Below are 20,662 nucleotides of genomic sequence, written 5' to 3'. Positions count from 1 at the left end.
CAATATAAGCATGTGTTGCAAGTAATTGAAGAGAGATGTGGTTATAAGTCCGATGGATTTATTTGCAAAGTAGCCTGACACGTGTTTCGAGTCTAAACCGACTCTTCATCCGAGGCTGTAAATGGGAGATGGGACCTAAGATAAATTGAATGAAGGACAGTTGCGGTAATTTCAGCACAGCAGGAAAAGCCAAAGTGATGTGAAAGGAAGCTCCTTTCACATCACTTTGGCTTTTCCTGCTGTGCTGAAATTACCGCAATTGCGAAGCCGTGAGAGAGTTTTCTGGCACTGTCCTTCATTGAATTTAGCTTAGGTCCCCTCTCCCATTTACAGCCTCGGATGAAGAGTCGGTTTAGACTCGAAACACGTGTCAGGCTACTTTGCAAATAAATCCATCGGACTTATAACCACATCTCTCTTCAATTACTTGCAACACATGCCTATATTGCACTCTTGGGCGCAGTGCGACTGAGAATTGCCTGTGCTCTAATTGTTCCCACAACAGTGGGTTGTACTTGGCAGTACTCCCACACCTGCAGCCTATGTGCACTCTTTATATTTATTCATACAAGCCCTGTGGTTTTGTGACTTTTTCTACCAAACCTGTGTTTTTCTGATTCCTAATGACACCCATGTGCCTTTGCAAAAGCCCTGAAATAGACAACAGACTAACATTAGGATTATCCTGTAGTACAGAGTGAACCTGTAAATAAGGCAACAGCCCTGAAGAAGCACTCCATAGGAAAGCTGACTTTCATGTCCAATCCGTGCAACACGTGCAGGCTGAGATGAATTTGTGGTATCATTAAGTAACCGATTTCTATGAACACTAATGAGCTATTGACTTACAACAAATGATGCAAGTAGCAGAACCAAGGAAGTTGTAACTATCCTTGGAGAGGCTACTTGTCATTTTCAGTTCTGTGATTTTACGTTTGTCGATGTTACAAGTACATATACGTTACAATAAGAAATATAAAAATATATGTACAACTTTAATTTTTGCGCATTATTCCTGAATTCCCTTTCTATTGTAGTCCATGTTCGAAGGCAGGGGCAGGTAGGAGGCCTTAGTAATTGGATATGCTGCAGAGTTTTACATTAGGTACAATTCAAAATAATATTAGCTCAAGGATTAATATAGCACAACAATCGAGCTAATACTTGATATTAGATATTCCATTAATCTTCGTGTACGCCATAACAGTGCGCCACATAATTGGGGTGTACGTCGTCAAATTTGCCAAATTCCCTCTTACGGCACTCAGACTCCAGATTGGAAAGAATCAAAGAAAATATTCAAAGCCTTCTTGTACATTAAGAAAACCGTTAGGATTTGTTACAGTTGATAAAGCCTTTTATTGCATGGTTCTCCTAATGCCACTATAGAGTGCCTTACCTCTACAGTGCTTAGTAAAAGGAGGTTTCCTTCCTAAATATGCTACATGAAAACCTTCCACAGCTGTTCCAAGGCAGCAGATATGTTGCTTAAGCAGCGGACACTACTAGTTATTAGCAATATACGTACGTTAGACTCGAACACTTCACTGTCCACGGCATCAAGGCCTTCACTTCTTCCAACTCCATTTTATAGTTGAAAAAACTGAGTTTTTCAATCGCAGGAGAGTTTTTAAAAGAAAACAGAAGAACTTTTAAAAAGTCCCTCTGGTCTATTTGCGGTTGATAGTCAGAAATGCTGGCGCTCTGGAAAAACTCCAGGGCGCCCTTCACAAACTCCTCGTCCCGGATCTCGTACAAGCAGTGCAGGAAGTCCACCAGGAGAGGACACGCCCCGCCAGAGATTTCTTTGAGTCCTTCTTTGCACCAGTGAAACAATGTTGTTTTAATTCCTGACGAGATCTTCCATTTGAAGCGCCTCTCCATCTGTTGCGCTATCTCTGTATTTGAGAGGCCAAAGACAAAACGCACCACGAGCGATAAGTGATTCTGATTTTGTTGCTTGAAGTCTTCCAATAAACCAATCAGCTCTAGCTGAGGGTTCGCTGTGTGTTCTGTGGTTTCGTAGCTGTCCCTCAGTACATAGAACAGCGCAGCAAAAAACTCTTGGAAGCTCAAGTGGGCAAATCTGTAGATGTTGTGATGATCCGCAGTCTTGAAAAAAAGGTCTTTTTCCTGAAAGAGTGACCGGATCTCAGAAAAGGCCAAGCCGTGTTTCATGAGGTCTTCTTCCTCAAACTGTGTTTTCTTTACATCCACTCCATCTTTGGCCAAGGCACAAAGCCTCTTCATGGTTACTTGTGTGAGCTGTGATGTTTCGCTGCTCTGCTGCTTTAAGAAATGAGAGAGAAAGTCTACGTAGGCCCAGGTCAACGTTCCCGATGCACCTGTGAGATCCTCACCCACCTCCATCCATTTCTTGAAGACACTGCAGACCATCCAACACACAATCGGGACAAAGCACATACTGAAAAGTACTGTATACTCTCGCACAACTTGTAATGCCTGTGTCCCCAGTTTTTCATTTCCAAAAAAAGCATTGAAGTATTCCTCCCGGTCTTCTTCAGAAAATCCAAGTATCTCCTCCAATCGCTGGACCTTCACACATTTTCGAAGTTTCCCCAAAGCTGTTGGACGTGTGGTAATGATAATGCTGGATTTGCAAATAAGGGCGTTTCTTAGTAAGCGGCTCTGTGGCGTGGATTCGGCTTCCGACACAAGAACGGGATTCCGTAATTCATCAAATCCATCAATTACAAAGAGGAGTCTTCCTGGATCTACTACTAGCCCCTGCTTTGATTTGGTCATTTCTGAATAGCTCTGAAAAAGGAGATCTGGTATGGCCGACTGCCCAGGAAGTTCATACATGTCTCGGCAATTAATATAAAACACATACTCAAACTGGTCCTGGAAAAGGTTCCCTGATGCCCAGTCAAGCACAATCTTTCGAGCGAGCGTAGTTTTTCCAATACCTGCTGCTCCCTGGAGCACAACAATTCTGGGGGCGTGTCCATCTTTATCACGGTCAAATAATTTTGGCACGTAGGAGTAAGAACATCCAGGTTTCCCAGCTCGGATCTCCTGAAGCTTCTTCCCCGAAGACAAGAACTCATGCGCTCGACTCTCCAGATGGCAATAGTTTTTTATCCCCAGCACCTTTGTGTATCTTTCGTTAAGATTGAAACATTTGCCAAAAGCATTGTTATCCGCTTCTTGTAATGTACATTTCTCTATAAGGTCTTGCATATATTTCCGTCTATGTCCTTCTGTAATGCAAACCAGATATGTGCGCTGTTATTACACATATATAAACATGATTTATATTTCCATAATATCAATGCAAACAAAAGATTTTTGAAATTTCTGGATTATCAATCTCTTCACCACTTTTCAGTTCTTAAAAATGGCTGATCATATTATAATTAATACTCCTGGCTCTGTGGTATTTATTTTTCTGCCATTTCCATCTGTCTATGGCTACATCTGCCATCTGTATGTTCCCATGTTCGCTTTTTAAACCACAACTAGAATCATTTATTTTTAATTATCATCTCCAATGCCATTCTCCACATATTAAGTAACAGAGGAAAATGCCACTCTTCACTTTGCCAGTAATAAAGGAGAATGGCCATCACTACATTATCGGAGGGCCAATACGCTTCTCCACATCTAAGATAGGATAGTATCATTCTCCAAATCATAAGAAACAGAGGATACATTCTCCACATCCTCAGTAACAGTAGATAATGCCATTCTCCACATTGTCAGCAACAGGGGATAATGCCATTCTTCACATCATCAGTCAAAGAGGGAAATGCCCTTGTCTGCATTATCCGTATCTGAAGACAATACTACTCTCCACATTGTCATTAGCAGAAGTTAATGCCATCCTCTACATTGTCAGTAACAAAGAATGTTACCATTCTCCATATCAACAATAACAGGAGGTAATGTAATTTATCGCATTGTCAGTTAAAGAGGATTGTTCAGTCCTCAACATCATCAGCAACGCAGGATATTAGCCTTCTCTGCATTGTCCGTAATGGAAGATAACAGCATTTTCCACATCGTCAAAAAATAACAGAGGACAATGCCATTTTCTACATCGTCAATAACAGAGGACAATGCCATTATCCACATCGTCAATAACAGAGGACAATGCCATTTCCCACATCATCAATAACAGAGGACAATGCCATTTTCCACATCGTCAATAACAGAGGACAATGCCATTTTCCACATCATCAATAACAGAGGACAATGCCATTTCCCACATCATTAATAACAGACGATGATTCCATTTCCCACATCATCAATAACAGAGGACAATGCCATTTGCCTCATCGCCAATAACAGAGGACAATGCCATTTCCCACATCATTAATAACAGAGGATGATTCAATTTCCCACATCGTCAATAACAGAGGACGATGCCATTTTCCACACTGTCAATAAGAGAGAACAATGACAACCTCAACATTATTAGTAACCATAGATAATGTTGGTCTCTAATGACCTGGTAGTGCTGCAAGAGAGTGGTACAAACTAAACAAGTTTTGAACTTGCACTGTATAACATACACTGGTGCATCATCCACAACCAATAGCGTGGGGTTTACAGGAAGTGTTCTGTGCATTTGCATACAGCACGCTCTGCCTGCAAATGATGTGCTACATCTTCTTAATGATTAGGGCCAATGTCTTTGGAAATGCTCAAAGGAGTGGATTTGCTCTCTCCAAAGAAATTACTCTGATTAAAATAAGCCTTGAAACTTTTCAGAAGCTCTCACATCAGTGCATTATCCTTTCCCAATCTGCGCCCTTTCACTGTTGACCTAACAGAAACATTTGTAAGTGCCCAGTCAATTGGTATTGGTATTGTTTATTTGTGAAGCGCCTATACACAATGCAATTCTTTCAAAGCGTTCAAGGAGGGAGACAACAAGGAGAAAAAAACAGTCATTCAGAGTCCTTGAATTTCAGAATGATACAAGTCTACACTAGGCAGAGTAAGTGCATGGCACAAGTGCATAAGTACAATTAACAGTGTAGATAACAGCAAATATGTCTGACGACGATTCTGCAGTTTATTCAAGTGCCTTGAGGTGCGACCATTCAAGGAGGGGAGACAAGGGAAAAACAGGTAGACGATTTTCAAGGCATGGTACATTCAGATCGTGCAAGTGCAGAGACAGGTGCTGGAGAGGGGAGGGGGGACACGTGCATGGGGGTCCAAGGGACCCCAGTCAGTAAGAGCAGGGGTAAGTGCTGAGAGATGCCACTCTCATGGGTCAATTGACCAAGTGCAGTAACGATGAGGCAAGTGCAAGGCCCGGAGGCAAGTGCGAGAGGACTGGCGAGGATGCCAGGGATCTGTGAGACTCTGAGGTACAACAGCCGGCCAGTCAACGGGCTGTGCATAAAGGGAGGGAGAGTGGGATGGAGCGGAGGGAAAAGTTAGCAGGGTCGAGGGAGAGAGAAGGAAGAGGAGAAGAGGAATGTCTTAAGTAGATTCCGGAACTTAAGGAGATCAGTGCTCAAGATGGAGGTTGGCAGGGAGGCTATGGGGAATTTCAGCACTGTAGAAATGCGGCCCCTGGGCTTGAGGCCAAGGATACGTCTTGCGGTTCTGTTCTGGATGAGTTGGAGAGGGCACAGAACAGAGGCAGGGAGGTTGAGAAAGAGGATGTTGCAGTAGTCCAGCCTTGAGAGAACCAGGGCTCTTGAGACAGTTAGCCGCTAGGGGAAGGTGAGAAAAGGAAGAGTACCTCTGAGGAGATGCAGCTGGTAGTTGGATTTTTTAGAGATATCCAAGATGTGAGTGGAGAAGGAGAGAGTGGAGTCGAAGATGACCCTTAAGTTTTTTGCCACGCAGGTCGGTGCAGGCGCAGGGCCAGGGGAGGCCGGGCAGAGTGAGAGTGGGAGTGGGAAAGTGGGAGCAGGAGTCCCGATGAGAACGATTTCGGTCTTACTGGCACTGAGGCAGAGGTCATTTGCAGCACACCATGACTGAATTGCAGACAGACAGTCAGATATGAGCGAAGTAGAGGAGGTGGCTGAGGGTAGCCTGAAGGAGAGTTGCGTGTCATCCGCCTAACACTGGAAGTTAGAGATGAAAGTGGCATTCACACATGCACGGGTATCCATGTAGACATTGAAGAATCAGGGGAACAGGTTAGAAACGTGGGGAACACCACATGTTGAAAGAGTGATAGTAGAGAGTAAGGACCCAAGATTCATCTGGGATGGGCGGTCGGAAAGGAAGGTTAACCACACCAGAGGCTCACCTGTGATTCTCAGGGTGTCATGCAGACGTGCGATCAGGATGTTGTGGTTTACCGTGCCAAATGCTTAGGAGAGGTCAAGAAGAATGAAGACAGAGGGAGTGTTAGTATTGAGATTTGAGAGAAGGTCTTCACGGGTATTCAGAAGAGCAGTTTCTGTGCATCTGGATGCTCTAAAGCCAGACTGATGGTCGTGGAAGCAACCAGCAGATTCAGTGTTGAGGGTGAGCTGAGAGATAGCCAACTTCCCCAGGAGTTTGCCCAGGAAAGGAGTGAAAGAGATAGGGTGGTAGTTTGCTGGAATGGAGGGTCGGCAGAGGGTGCACAAGCAAGTGCTTAAAAGAAGTTGGGACACTGCAGTGGCAAAAGAGAGATTGCAGGGGTCAGCCAAGCCTGGAGCGAGAGAGTCAATGTTGTCCTTGATGGTTTTGGAGGGGCAGGAGCCCACCTGTTTGGATGAAGCCTTCATAGACCGGCCTTGTCTGGCGACCTCATCAGGTGTGACGGGAGTGGGAGGAGAGAAGTGGTGGAGGGGCCAAGGGAGGCTCCAGAGGTGTTGGTGTATGATGTGGTGTGGAAGAGAGAGAGATGAGAGGATGTCTGGGATTTTGCGGCGACGTCTGCAGCCAGGGCTGAGCAAAGGTCCTGGGTGGGTGTGACAGAAGAGAAGGCTGCTGCAGGATTGGCCAGTTCCTTACAGACTTTGAAAAGTTTGGGTGTGTTTGATGCCACAGAGATGCAGGCTTGAATAAAGATTCTTTTCTTGGAGTGGATGCAGAGTCGATATTGCTTTTGAAGGAGGCTGCAGACAACTTTGTCAGAGGGCCCGCCCAACGAGTTCCATTTCCACTCAGCTGCCCTACACTTGTGCTTAAGAGCAGCCAGATCAGAGTAGTACCAAGAGTTGCACTTTTTGGAAGGCTTCAGTCAGACCCTCATGACAGGGGCAAGAGTATCAAGAGTGTGGAGATTGAGAGATTGAGGTTAGCGAGTGCTGTGTCAAGGTGAGGGTCAGCCGCAGGCGTAGGAGGCAGAGATTAGGTGAAGGCAAAGGCAGCCGCTGTCACTTTTTTCATGGGTCTGGTGACTTTGAAACCAAGTGGCCGCGCCGGGTGTGCCAATGCAAGAGGAGAGGAGAGCTTCAAGTGTGAAGAGAGAAGAGAGTGGTCCGTCCAAGAGAGAGTGGTAGTGAGAGGGATAGAGAGAGGGATGTTGGTAGAGATGAGAGCATCCAAGGTGTCGCAAGCTGTGTGCGTGGAGCCAGAGGGTAAGATGGAGAGGGAGAGAGAATCGCATAGGTTGTGGAAAGGTCCTGAGGAGTCAAGAGTGTCCAGGATGTTGAGATCACCCAGCAGGAGGAGTTGGGAGGAGGAGGAAAGTAGAAGGAGGCCAGGTCAGCCCATTCCGAGAGGAAGAGAGGGGACTGTCCTGGTGGCCAATAGAAGATGGCCAGAAGGAGACAAGATTTAGGAGAGAATAAGAACCTTCAGACTAGACATTTGAAGGAGGAGTAGGCCTGAGTAGGGATGATGGACACATGTATCCATTCTGGGAAGATCAGCACCACACCCCCTCCTGTCCTCTTAGGCCTGGGCACAGAGATGATCTTTTATTCTTCAGGGAGGAGTGTGTCAAAGCTCGTGACAGAGCTGTCCTTGAACCATGTCTCTGTGATGGTGAGCACATCAAGATCCATGAGTTTGAGGAGGTTGCAAACGTCAGACGAGTGTTTGACTCCATGGCAATATGGAGCAGCCTGCCATCTTTGAAGGTCTTCCACGGGGGCGCAAGGGACGGTGGTCCCACCCGTGGGTGGCAAGAGAGCCAGAGGGATAGTAGTGGGAGGCAGAGGCGCGAAGGCCAACAAGGGAGCCGGGCGAGTGAGGGGAGGCAGGGGAGCCAGTGCAGTGGAGGAGGTTGGTGCAGCCGGCAAGGGAGCCAGTGCAGAGGAGGAGGAAGGCACAACAGGGAAGGGAGCCCATGCAGACGAGGAGGAGGGTGCAGCGAGCAAAGGAGGCTGTGCAGGGGAGGAGGAAGGCACAGCAGGCAAGGTAGCCAGTGCAGAGGAGGAGGAAGGCACAGCAGGCAAGGGAGCCCATGCAGACAAGGAGGAGGGTGCAGCGGGCAAAGGAGCCTGTGCAGGGGAGGAGGAAGGCACAGCAGGCAAGTAAGCCTGTGCAGAGGAGGAGGTAGGTGCAGCCGGCAAGGGAACCAGTGCAGAGGAGGAGGAAGGCACAGCAGGCAAGGGAGCCCATGCAGACGAGGAGGAGGGTGCAGCGGGCAAAGGAGCCTGTGCAGGGGAGGAGGAAGGCACAGCAGGCAAGGGAGCCAGTGCAGAGGAGGAGGAAGGCACAGCAGGCAAGGGAGCCCATGCAGACGAGGAGGAGGGTGCAGCAGGCAAAGGAGCCTGTGCAGGGGAGGAGGAAGGCACAGCAGGCAAGGGAGCTTGTGCAGAGGAGGAGGTAGGTGCAGGCGGCAAGGGAGCCAGTGCAGAGGAGGAGGAAGGCACAGCAGGCAAGGGAGCCCATGCAGACGAGGAGGAGGGTGCAGCGGGAAAAGGAGCCAATGCAGGGGAGGAGGAAGGCACAGCAGGCAAGGGGGCCAGTGCAGAGGAGGAGGTGGGCACAGCCAGGAAGGGAGCCAGTGCAGAGGAGGAGGAAGGCGCAGTGGGAAAGGGAGCCTGTGCAGAGGAGGAGGAGGGTGCAGCGGGCAAAGGAGCCTGTGCAGGGGAGGAGGTAGGTGCAGCCGGCAAGGGAGCCAGCGCAGAGGAGGAGGAAGGCACAGTGGGAAAGGGAGCCTGTGCAGAGGAGGAGGAGGGTGCAGCGGGCAAAGGAGCCTGTGCAGGGGAGGAGGAAGGCACAGCAGGCAAGGGAGCCAGTGCAGAGGAGGAGGTAGGCACACCCGGCAAGGGAGCCAGTGCAGAGGAGGAGGTAGGTGCACCCGGCAAGGGAGCCAGTGCAGAGGAGGAGGTAGGCACACCCGGCAAGGGAGCCAGTGCAGAGGAGGAGGATGGCACAGTGGGAAAGGGAGCCTGTGCAGAGGAGGAGGGTGCAGCGGGCAAGGGAGCCAGTGCAGGGGAGGAGGTAGGCGCAGCCGGCAAGGGAGCCAGTACAGAGGAGGAGGAAGGCACAGTGGGTAAGGGAGCCTGTTCAGAGGAGGAGGAGGGTGCAGCAGGCAAGGGAGCCTGTGCAGAGGAGGAGGAGGGTGCAGCAGGCAAGGGAGCCAGTGCAGGCGAGGAGGTAGGCGCAGCCGGCAAGGGAGCCAGTACAGAGGAGGAGGAAGGCACAGTGGGCAAGGGAGCCTGTTCAAGGTGAGAGGTAAGGTTTGAGAGGTGAGGTAGGAGCCTGTCAAAGAGAAGAAGGTTGGGTTGAGGACCCTGAACCATGATTGTTCCATTCCGATAGACATTAATGATGACCCTAGAAATGGCAAAGAGGTCAAGGAGAACCTCCCAGCAGGTGCCACCATTAATGGGAGAAGAGGTGATAGGAGAAAGGCAACCATGTAACGAGTTCATAGGTCGGGTGAAGTCACGACAAAGAGGATGTCTGTAAGAGTCTCCCTGGCGGAAGTCATCACATAGGTGTCTGCAATAGGAAGGCCTGGGTTGGAGGCCAGTATGTCCTTCTTAAGTTTCTTCCGGACAGATTTAGTGATAGGAGAGGGATAGGAAATAGAGAAGCAGTTAGAAAAGATAGGAGAGATATATAGTGGCATAGCTAGCTGCAGTGGTGAGGAGGACACTTACCAAGCTGATGTACTGAGGTACAAGGAGGGGGTGTTGCGGGAAAAAACACAAGGGGTGGGGGATAGAGGGTAGGGGTGCAAGCACTGAATACAAGGTAGGACGTGCAGGATGTGTAATACAAGATGTACTCACAGTAACGCTTTTTTATTAGCTAAAAGCAGAATAAACACAATGCAGCGTGTGCACACAGCCAAGTTTGACTTTTCAAGAAGTATTATGAGCACATCTACACAGGTGAGGCGGAGTGCAGGGTGGACTAGTCAAAGGTGTCCGCCTATGGTTGTGGAGGCTGACATTTTTTAGGGAAATAGAAGGTTGTTACCTGCTTTTGCTACTCAGCCTCCATATGTACATGTTTGATGAAGGGGGCAGAGCGGACCCCGGACACAGCCAGGAATGGACAGGGATTGCGGGTCGTGGATGAAAAGGGCCGGCTCCTGCCTCCCGGTTGCTTTGATTGGTTTAAGAGAGCCAATCCAGCCAATGGGAGGGGAGCAGGCTCCGGGCCACCTGGTGCTTGCTGTGGCCAACGATGCAGAGGCCATCTTAAGAGGGCCAGAAGGTGCAGGCACAGCACAACTAAAGTTTCCTTCAAGATGCTCGTGGAATGCTGCTGTCTTCCACAATGATTTTGCAAATTGGATGAGAGAGCCTCTCGAGGCTTGCCGCATGAGGCAGACGTTGCTCGGGCAGGAGGAGAATGCTGGGCTGCCTGAGCGCGGGCGTCCGCTGGTCTTCATGGTGCACACAATGCGAAGGACTCAACGGGCCTCGATGCAGCTCTTGGAATGTTCTTAGAATGTTTGATGTTATCATTTACAAGACCGATTTTGATGTCAGCAAAGATGCGGTTTGGATATTATAAAAGTGCTCAAGACTAGAGCGTGTGTGGGGGAGTAAGGTTGCGTTGCCATTCTTAAATGGCACATTTCTAAGGTTCAGAATCCTAAACTTACCATCGGTTAATTTAAAATGTTTTCATACAAAATTGGAGTCATGTCACTTAACTGGTGCGAGGACCCCCTGCACTTACTTCTGTAAGTATGCTGGTAACCTGTAGGGGTGTGTGCCAGCTAATAGGACAGCCCATGATGTGGCCTGGAAGAGAAATACGCCTTCTATTATCCATGTACTACAGTAAATGTGCTTGCCATGTGCATGTCACATACCTTTTTCTTGCTTTTCAATCCGCCTCTGCTCCAAATCTAAAAAAGGCACACGAGAAACATACTTAAATAAAGTCTTACACATTTTAAATTATACCAGTTGCTGCTCACGCACTACAGGTGGTACTTTGAGTTATATTGTCCTGACTCGAGGAAGCCCAGTGGCTTCATTAGAGCTCAGCCAGTGCAGGACCGGATAGAAGTCAGCAGGACCATTAGGAGAAGGGGTAGATTACGTATTTGCATTTCTTTATTTTGTACATATTTAGTAGTAAGGAAGATATTTCGAACAGAAATGTCTTAGAGGGGATAGGTTAAACCTAGCAGAGGAAAACCCTGCGCACAGTGGCTTCACAAATTACAACGATTGAATAGCTGCGAGGTAGCCAAATGATGTACGGTAGAGTAGAGGGATGCAGCCCGCAAGGTAGTGGGGGGCCAGGCCATTCATTGGACGTATGACATATGTGGATGGACGATGCATGGAGAAAGGATAACGTGGGTAGAACGAATGAAAGGAGCAGTGCATAAAATGGTTGGAGTGCATAAAATGGTTGGAGTGCATAAAATGGTTGGAGTGCATAAAATGGCTTGGAATACATGGAACAGATTGGAGTGCATGGAGCGGATTGGAGTGCATGGAATGGATTGGAGTGTGTGGAACGGATTGGAGTGCGTGGAACGGACTGGAGTGCATGTAACAAACTGGATTGCATAGAATGGCGTGACTTACATGGAATGGTTTGGAGTGCATGACCGTTTGAAAGAGCATTGAAACAAACGGTTTTGAGTGCTTGAAATAGTCGTAATGCGTAGAACAGTCAGAGTACATGGAACGGATGGAGTACATGGAACTATTGGAGTGTGCTCGATCGCAAGCACCTAAGCTAAACCACCATATCACATCTCCACGCTTACTCTCTTCTTTACACCACCACTCAACTAGAACACAGCAATACTATGAGACCATTCGGTATAGCTGTTCTCATACCATCACTTACCTCTTACTCCCCATCATCCTAACCAAACACAGCTGGTTACACACCCTCCAGCTTAGGCATTCTCCTCAGGCCTAACGCAGCAGAATCGGTCTGGATAACAACCTGCCAGAACGAACACATACGATATCCCAACCACCACACCTGCCGCTAAGAAGCAGCTATCACACGAATGCCACACCAGCTGCACACATATCCAGTGCTCACACGCACCTTTTGACTCCCTCTATTTCTCTCTACTGACTTGAACTTCGGTTCCCGAGGGCGTTCAACCTACCAGCGCCTTGAGACCATACCAATGGTACATAAGGCGCTAAATAAATGCAAAGTAACATAACATAACATTGATCTAAAGAGGAGCAGAAATGTAAGAGGGAGTAACCTCAAAGAGAAAGCCCTTCAACGTGGTGGCAGTACGTTGAGGTGGGAAAGGATCTAGGTGGGTTGCAGAGACGTTTTTTTTTACCGGGTGGTGAGTGAGATGCAGGCCGCCTTTCCTCAACTTTAGAAGGTTCATCCGGGCCACAGTGGTAGCATGCATGATGAAAAGAGAGAGTTTACAGCCTCTCTCTACCAGGGCCCCAAGACTGTGAATGCTGGGAGATGGCGTGAGGCGGTCAAGAGGCAAGAGTAGAGGAGGTGGAAGAGTGGAGCTGGCATTGCAAGCTGACAGGAAGAGGACTAGGGAAACATTACTGATGATGTATCGGAGGATGGAATCATTTCTTTTTTTAAAAAACGTTATTTAAAGCTTGTGGTACACGTCATTGCAACAAAACACTACAATACAAACAGTCATGTCTGAGATGAGTTACTAAACATTATATCACATTAAACAATTTTACAAATCTGATGCATTTCCGGGCCTCGTGGGAATGTTTTCGGCCGACTCCAACTCACATAGATATACTCTGAACGGGGCCCAGATGTCTTTGGGTCTGCTTGCCCTTGGGAGTGTCACCACGTACTGTTCCTCACACTCATTAACATATGTTAGTTCTTTGAGATAGTGGTTTACGCCTGGTGCGTGTGGGCTCTTCCAGTTCTGAAGTATACACTTCTTGGCCACTGCACACGATACATTAAACAGTCTCCTGGTTACCTCTGCCATCTTTCCTATGTCCCTAAACAGGTATTTCTAGGGTGTAAGGTCTATTGGTACCTGTGTTATCTTTTGTAATATTTCGGCCACTTTCACCCAGAACTCATAATTGTGTGGGCACCTCCAGTACATGTGAAATGAGTCAGCGCATTCGCTCCCACATTTCTGGCAGCTATTGGGGTAGTCTTCTGCAAATTTAGCAAATTTTGTAGGGGTATAGGGAAGTTTGTTCAACACTTTGAATTGGATCAGCCGGAGGCCTGAATTGATAGACACCTTCTTGGTCAATTCACAGTATCTCGCCCACGTCTTATGCTCTATAGTTGTTCACAGGTCTTTCTCCCTTGAAGCTTTGATTGTATTTAGTGTAGGTGTGTGTGCTTGCGTTGTTATATAAAGTTTGGAGACACTAGTGTCTGATTGGCAGGATAATGACGTGAGGCATTTGTGTGATGGGGGTTCATCAGGAAACAATGGCCATCTAGCATTGAAGGCCAGCCGCACGCGAGGGTACTGTAACACCTTCAGCTGACTCCTCCCCACCGCAGACTTAAAATCTTCTAAGGTGACAAATTTCCCATTGGGGTACATGTCCCGCATCTTAAATTCCCCATCTGGGTCCCATATTCTCTGCATATCTGTATCAAATGATGGTGCAATGCCGGGAAAGTTCAAGAGGGGGGCATCCGTGTAATATGGTGCCTCCAATTGAAGCCTTTTGTAGATTTTGGACCAGGCATGCACCGTTGTACTCACTGGGTCAAACGTGCATTCATCTTTATGTTTTGTTTTAAATAGAATGGATCGTAGATCCGTTGGACGTGCAGTGTGTATCTCTATATGGATATGTGGTGTGGTATCTAGGGAGTCATAGCAGTATCTAGCAAACTGAGCTTGTGCAGCCAGGTAGTATAGCTCGAAGTCCAGAGCTGCTATGCCCCCCTAATATATGGCTCAACCATTTTCTCCCATTTCATTCTGGCCGCCCCCGTTCCAGACAAACTCCACGGCTATGGATCTGAGGGTATTGAAGAACTGTCTGCCTGGCCATATCGGGATGTTAGTGAATATGTATAGTAACTTTGGCAGAGCCACCATTTGTAGGACTGCAACCTGGCCCATCAGCGAGATGGGGAGCTTAGCCCACAGGTGGAGTTTGGTTGATATTGTTTTTAGTAGCAGTTTGTGATTGTCCGGATATAGGGAGGTTCTTGCTTTCGACACGACAATCCCCAGGTACCTTATTTTCGTGGGTGACCATTGTAGACTGTGTGTGTTAGTTGGACATCTAGTAGCAGGGGTTAGGGGAAAGATTTCGGTTTGAGAGTTGTTAGTTTTATAGCGTGAGTATTCTGCAAATTCGTGTATAGTTTTCATTGCAGGTCCCAGATGTAAGTCAGGCTCTCGGATGTACAGCACTGCATCGTCTGCATATAGTGATATCGACTGGGTCAGTCCACCCATTCTGATACCTCTTTGTCCCTGATGTTCCCTAATGGTTGCTGCGACTGGCTCTATTGTGAGAGCAAACAATATGGGGGAGAATGGGCATCCTTGTCTAGTGCCTCTGCCTAACGTGAACCAATTAGACATTGTACTGTTAGTCAGTACCCTGGCACCTGGGTTAGAGTATAGTAGCTTGACACATTTTAGAAAGCATGGGCCTATTCCAAACTTCTCGAGCACGGCAAACAGGTATGTCCATGACACTGAGTCAAATGCCTTTTCGGCATCTAGGGATACGACGACTGCCTGGGCTTCTGGTTTTATCTGGGCCATGACCCCGAATAGTCTCAACAGATTCAGTGCAGTCGACCTAATCGGGATGAATCCACATTGGTCTGGGTGGACCAGCATGGGCATGTTGGGTAAGAGTCTTGTGGCTAAGACTTTAGCGAATATTTTGGCATCACAGTTTATTAAAGAAAGGGACCTGTATGAGGACATATTATGGGACAACCGTCTGGGCTTCAGAAGCACAGTTATGGCTTCTCTCATAGACACCGGCAGGGTTCCTTGTTCTATTGCTTCCTCCCACACCGATAGTAGTATTGGGGCAAGTTCATTGTTTAGCTCCTTATACAGCTCCGCTCTCAGTCCGTCTGACCCTGATGCCTTTCCATTAGCCAGTGATTTTATAGCTTCAGTGATTTCTTCTAATGTCAGGGGTTGATCAAGAGCTAGTTTATTCTCTATTTTTACTCTCCCTCCTCCCGACCAGCTTCCCGTGTTATTTTCCCGCCTCCTCCCGCCTCCCAACCCGCCCCCCCCCCCGTGATTGGCTACTACCTCTGGAGCGAGTGCAGCACAGCCACCGGCCGCCTCGCCGCCTCACCATTTGTAATAATGAAGGCCAGGTGAGTGGAAGCTCTTGGGACCGCTTTGAGCCCTTTCTTACATAATTATTTGGCCCCAGCTGCCCGCGAGAAGCCTTGTTCTCTCTCCCCCTCTCGACCAGCTTCCCGTGTTATTTTCCTGCCTCCCAACCCGTCCCCCCCGTGATTGGCTACTACCTCTGGAGCGAGTGCAGCCCAGCCACCGGCCGCCTCGCCATTTGTAATAATGAAGACCAGGTGAGTGAAAGCTCTTGGGACCGCTTTGGGCCCTTTCTTACATAATTATTCGGCCCCAGCTGCCCGCGAGCAGCCTTGTTCCCTCTCCCCCTCCCGACCAGCTTCCTGTGTTATTTTCCCGCCTCCCAACCCGCCCCCACCACCCCAGTGATTGGCCACCTGACAGACAAATCTGAAATCCCCAGGGCAGCCCTCTGCCCGGCAGCCCCAAGGCTAAGGGCCCCAAGGCCAAGGGCGGCTTCGACTTCGGCGGCTCCAAGATGTGTCTGCAGGTGTCAGCAGGGGAAGCCAATGAATCCACCAGACACCGACAACACTGTAAGTGCTGGCATGGGTGGGGGGTAGAGCAATTACTCTACTCCATGGGTGGGGGGTAGAGCAATTACTCTACTCCAGAAAGCTCCTGCCACTCTAACTTACCTTTCAATGGCCTAGACTGCTACAGACCTACACCATACATTATTAGAGAGATATGTGACCACCAGCCTAAACCTATTCATGGCTGGACAGCAAACACTGCCTGCAGTATGTTAACTAGTACCATACCCCGAGAGAACCGCAAAGATTAGCCTGCGCCAAATCTAGACATAAATGTGATTGTTAGCATATGTCACACTTAGATGGAATTTCAGAAATGTGATTGTTAGCATGCTCCACACTCAGAATTCTGAACCTAGCTTGCGTCGCATCTAGATAGAAATGTGATTGTTAGCATGTGCCACACTTAGAATTCTGAACCTAGCTTGCGTCGCATCTAGATAGAAATGTGACTGTTAGCATGTGCCACACTCAGAATTCTGAACCTAGCTTGCGTCGCATCTAGATAGAAATGTGATTGTTAGCATGTGCCACACTTAGAATTCTGAACCTAGCTTGCGTCGCATCTAGATAGAAATGTGACTGTTAGCATGTGCCACACTTAGAATTCTGAACTTTAGCTCGCGTGGCATCTAGAGAGAAATGTGACTGTTAGCATGTGCCACACTTAGAATTCTGAACTTTAGCTCGCGTGGCATCTAGAGAGAAATGTGATTGTTAGCATGTGCCACACTTAGAATTCTGAACCTAGCTTGCGTTGCATCTAGATAGAAATGTGACTGTTAGCATGTGCCACACTTAGAATTCTGAACTTTAGCTCGCGTGGCATCTAGAGAGAAATGTGACTGTTAGCATGTGCCACACTTAGAATTCTGAACTTTAGCTCGCGTGGCATCTAGAGAGAAATGTGATTGTTAGCATGTGCCACACTTAGAATTCTGAACCTAGCTTGCGTTGCATCTAGATAGAAATGTGACTGTTAGCATGTGCCACACTAGTATGGAATTCGGAACTTTGGCTTGCGTTGCATCTAGATAGAAATGTGACTGTTAGCATGTGCCACACTTAGAATTCTGAACTTTAGCTCGCGTGGCATCTAGAGAGAAATGTGATTGTTAGCATGTGCCACACTTAGAATTCTGAACCTAGCTTGCGTCGCATCTAGATAGAAATGTGACTGTTAGCATGTGCCACACTTAGAATTCTGAACTTTAGCTCGCGTGGCATCTAGAGAGAAATGTGACTGTTAGCATGTGCCACACTTAGAATTCTGAACTTTAGCTCGCGTGGCATCTAGAGAGAATGTGATTGTTAGCATGTGCCACACTTAGAATTCTGAACCTAGCTTGCGTTGCATCTAGATAGAAATGTGACTGTTAGCATGTGCCACACTAGTATGGAATTCGGAACTTTGGCTTGCGTTGCATCTAGATAGAAATGTGACTGTTAGCATGTGCCACACTTAGAATTCTGAACTTTAGCTCGCGTGTCATCTAGAGAGAAAAGTGATTGTTAGCATGTGCCACACTTAGAATTCTGAACCTAGCTTGCGTTGCATCTAGATAGAAATGTGACTGTTAGCATGTGCCACACTAGTATGGAATTCTGAACTTTAGCTTGCGTCACATCTAGATATAAACGTGATTATTAGCATGTGCCTCACTCAGGATTCTTAACATTAGCTTGCGTCGCATCTAGATAGAAATGTGATTGTTGGCATGTGCCTCACTCAGGATTCTTAACATTAGCTTGCGTCGCATCTAGATAGAAACGTTATACCTAACATGCACCACACTTAGAATTCTGAACCTAGCTTGCGTCGCATCTAGATAGAAATGTGACTGTTAGCATGCACCACAGTCAGGATTCTGAACCCTAGCTTGCGTCGCATCTAGACAGAAATGTGACTGTTAGTATGTGCCACACTAGTATGGAATTCTGAACTTTAGCTTGTGCAGCATCCAGATAGAATGTGACTGTTAGCATGTGCCGCACCTAGATGGAATCCTACAATTGCAAGGACAGCAATGCCAACTAACCAACCAACTAACAATTCCATCCCTCTGCATACACCTCTCAAACTATAACCAAACACAACCACAAGTCTAAAACGCAGCAATCCCCACAAACTTCACAACAATGCAACAACAAAACAAACCACACATAGACTTGCACAACAGCACACGACGACTACGGACCATAAAACACCCCAAGCCCAGCCAACGGACCCACCGGGCTGAGGCTGTCAACAGCACATCACTGCTCTCTTGTACTTTTCCAGCTTATTCCCACTAACCCACCCCCTCTCCTCCACTTTTTCAGAGCCGCCAGAGCGCCAGGGGACCACTTCGGTGGTGATAGTGCGCGGTACTATCAACATTAACATCTATTGATAGTTCCGGGAGCGTTATTGTGTTCAGATAGGATGGAATCATTTCTATGAAACGCATGGACGAAGACAGGGCTGCAGGTATTACATACCCTTTCCATTATATAAAAGAAACTGAAAACACAAGTACAAGACATTAAGATGTAGGAAAAGCTTGAAACAATGCCAAAAAAACAAATATTAAAAGGGGCTTTGAAGCATCACCAGGACAGGGTTTACATAAACAATGGCTTCCTCAGGACCCACTCGACAGCACACTGTGAAACATGCTGTTGCACCAGAGTTGAACACGGGTTCCGGCAGTGTAATCCATCCCATAGCGCGACATGTAGACTTCATTCCTAAAGCACCGGTCCTAGAGTTCCTAGCTTATCTCACAGACACTTCAAGCTGATCGAAGAGTTGACGCAGAAACTGTCATAGAGCAAAGGGGCATCCCGGTTAGATTTGAAGTGATGGCATGGGTACAATAAGGGCATGGCATCGGTAAATTAGTGGGATTGAGTCCGGGCCTTGACTCTGTGAAGGGGTGCCAGGAACCCCTACCGATCTGAGACTGGGGAGCTAACACGACATAATACAGAGCCAGCCCTGTCCCACCTGGCGAGGGGAGCTCAATCTTTGACACCCTCTCACGTGCCACGCATTCTAACAAAGCTACCACATTCTCTCACAAAATGCCTCCCAGTACTTGATCTAGACAGAACTCCCTTTTGGGGTTTTTCAGGACATCAACTGCCAGAATGCAGCTGGGCACAACTAAGAAAACCCCAACTGGAACCAAGGGAATGGATTAGGGGGATGGGATAGAATGGACTGGGACTTTTCCTGCTATCCAGAGATGAGACACACAAAACCCTACCTACCAATCCCAGAGTGACGTCAGATGAATGGTGTAGCAACAGAAAATGAAATGAACTGAGAGTCAAAGTAGACTGCAGGGGTGCAGGAAAGACACAGATATCCTCCTGCAAAAGGAATTGGAAGCCAACCTCACTAGCACGTGGAGAAAGCCTCAGGGGAAACGAGCAGCCTGAGCACCTGGCTGCTACCCTGAACATGGAGACTGAAGAGGGTGGGGGCTAGAGGGGTCTCCAAAGCTTATCTGGAGAACCCTGGCCTATGGGGTAAGAACAGCTTTAGATTGGCCAACAGAGTCGGCTGAGCACTGGAGCCAAGGGAGAGGAGGGTGAGAGTCAGAGCTAGGAAGAGAGAATGAATGGAGCGCAGGGTGTGGGTTTTAGGGGTGAGGTGGACTGAGAGACCAGGCAGAAGCTAGACAGTGGAGCGGAGGGCTGAAGAGTTGATGGGGGAGTTGGAGCAGATTGCATGGAAGGTATTGGTTGTGATAGGGGGTGGTACCAGTTATATGAAGTGTAGTGTGAAAAGAATGTGTGTGAAAGGAAAGTGAAGATAGAGAGAAGGGGAGAAGTGTAGAGGGAATTAGACAGAGAATGAGGGTGATGGAGAGAGTGTTTGGTAGGAGGACGTGGAGGGAGTGTGAGGCAGTTGACGGTAGATGGAAGAGATAGGCAGAGAGTGTCTGGTAAGGTTAGGGCACAAAGGCGTAGATAGGGGATTGTGTGCAGGAGAGAGATGATGACTATGGTCTCCTCACAAGAAGGTGACTTTCTTCCTGAGATAATTGACCCAGTACTTTAATTGTAGACACGAGTGCAAGAGACTCAGACAGAAAGGCAGAGAAGATACCACCTGGTCTCTCAAGGCAGCAGAGATGGGAAAAGAAAACGTACCTATGCCACCACCCCTCTTTTGTTCCCCCAGATCTTAGGTCCTACCTGCAGTAAGATGAAGAGAAGCAAAGAACTTAAAGAGTATAAAACTAAGGGAGTAGAAATCCACAAGATGATCCAAAAAAAGGACACCCAGAACCCGCGATCCAAGTTAAAACACCAGTTGACAAATCAAGGAAGGGGAAAAGTTCTAAAATCCAAGAACACAAACAGCCAAAAGGTCAACAATCCACAGAGTACCAATGCCAAAAAAGGGTAATCCAAAAGACAAAAAGGACAAAAATCCACTAGATCCAAAAACAAAGATAAAGGGGCAAATGAAGAGAAGTTTAAAGAAGGAGAGCCAAGGGGTCAGAAATACCAGTAAAATACA

The 20,662-nt window shown here is 47.7% G+C and overlaps 1 protein-coding gene across 2 annotated transcripts in view; it reads right to left on the bottom strand.

Annotated features, from left to right (window-relative positions):
* The window catches only part of LOC138452985 (NACHT, LRR and PYD domains-containing protein 3-like), a 481,434-nt gene that overhangs the window by 357,512 nt on the left and 103,260 nt on the right, over positions 1-20,662 (bottom strand). For both annotated transcript variants that reach the window (XM_069605362.1, XM_069605363.1), the window contains exons 3-4: positions 11,159-11,194; positions 1,529-3,224 (exon numbers count right to left, since the gene is read on the bottom strand). In XM_069605362.1, coding sequence (XP_069461463.1) covers positions 1,529-3,224; positions 11,159-11,194 — 1,732 coding nt within the window. The remainder of the gene's footprint in view (positions 1-1,528; positions 3,225-11,158; positions 11,195-20,662) is intronic.

Source organism: Ambystoma mexicanum, chromosome 4p (genome assembly GCF_040938575.1).
Source record: "Ambystoma mexicanum isolate Mex_15411 chromosome 4p, UKY_AmexF1_1, whole genome shotgun sequence".
In the NCBI taxonomy this organism is placed as follows: Eukaryota; Metazoa; Chordata; class Amphibia; order Caudata; family Ambystomatidae; genus Ambystoma; species Ambystoma mexicanum.
Note: the sequence above shows the minus strand (reverse complement) of the source record. Positions and strands in the feature narration are given on the sequence as shown.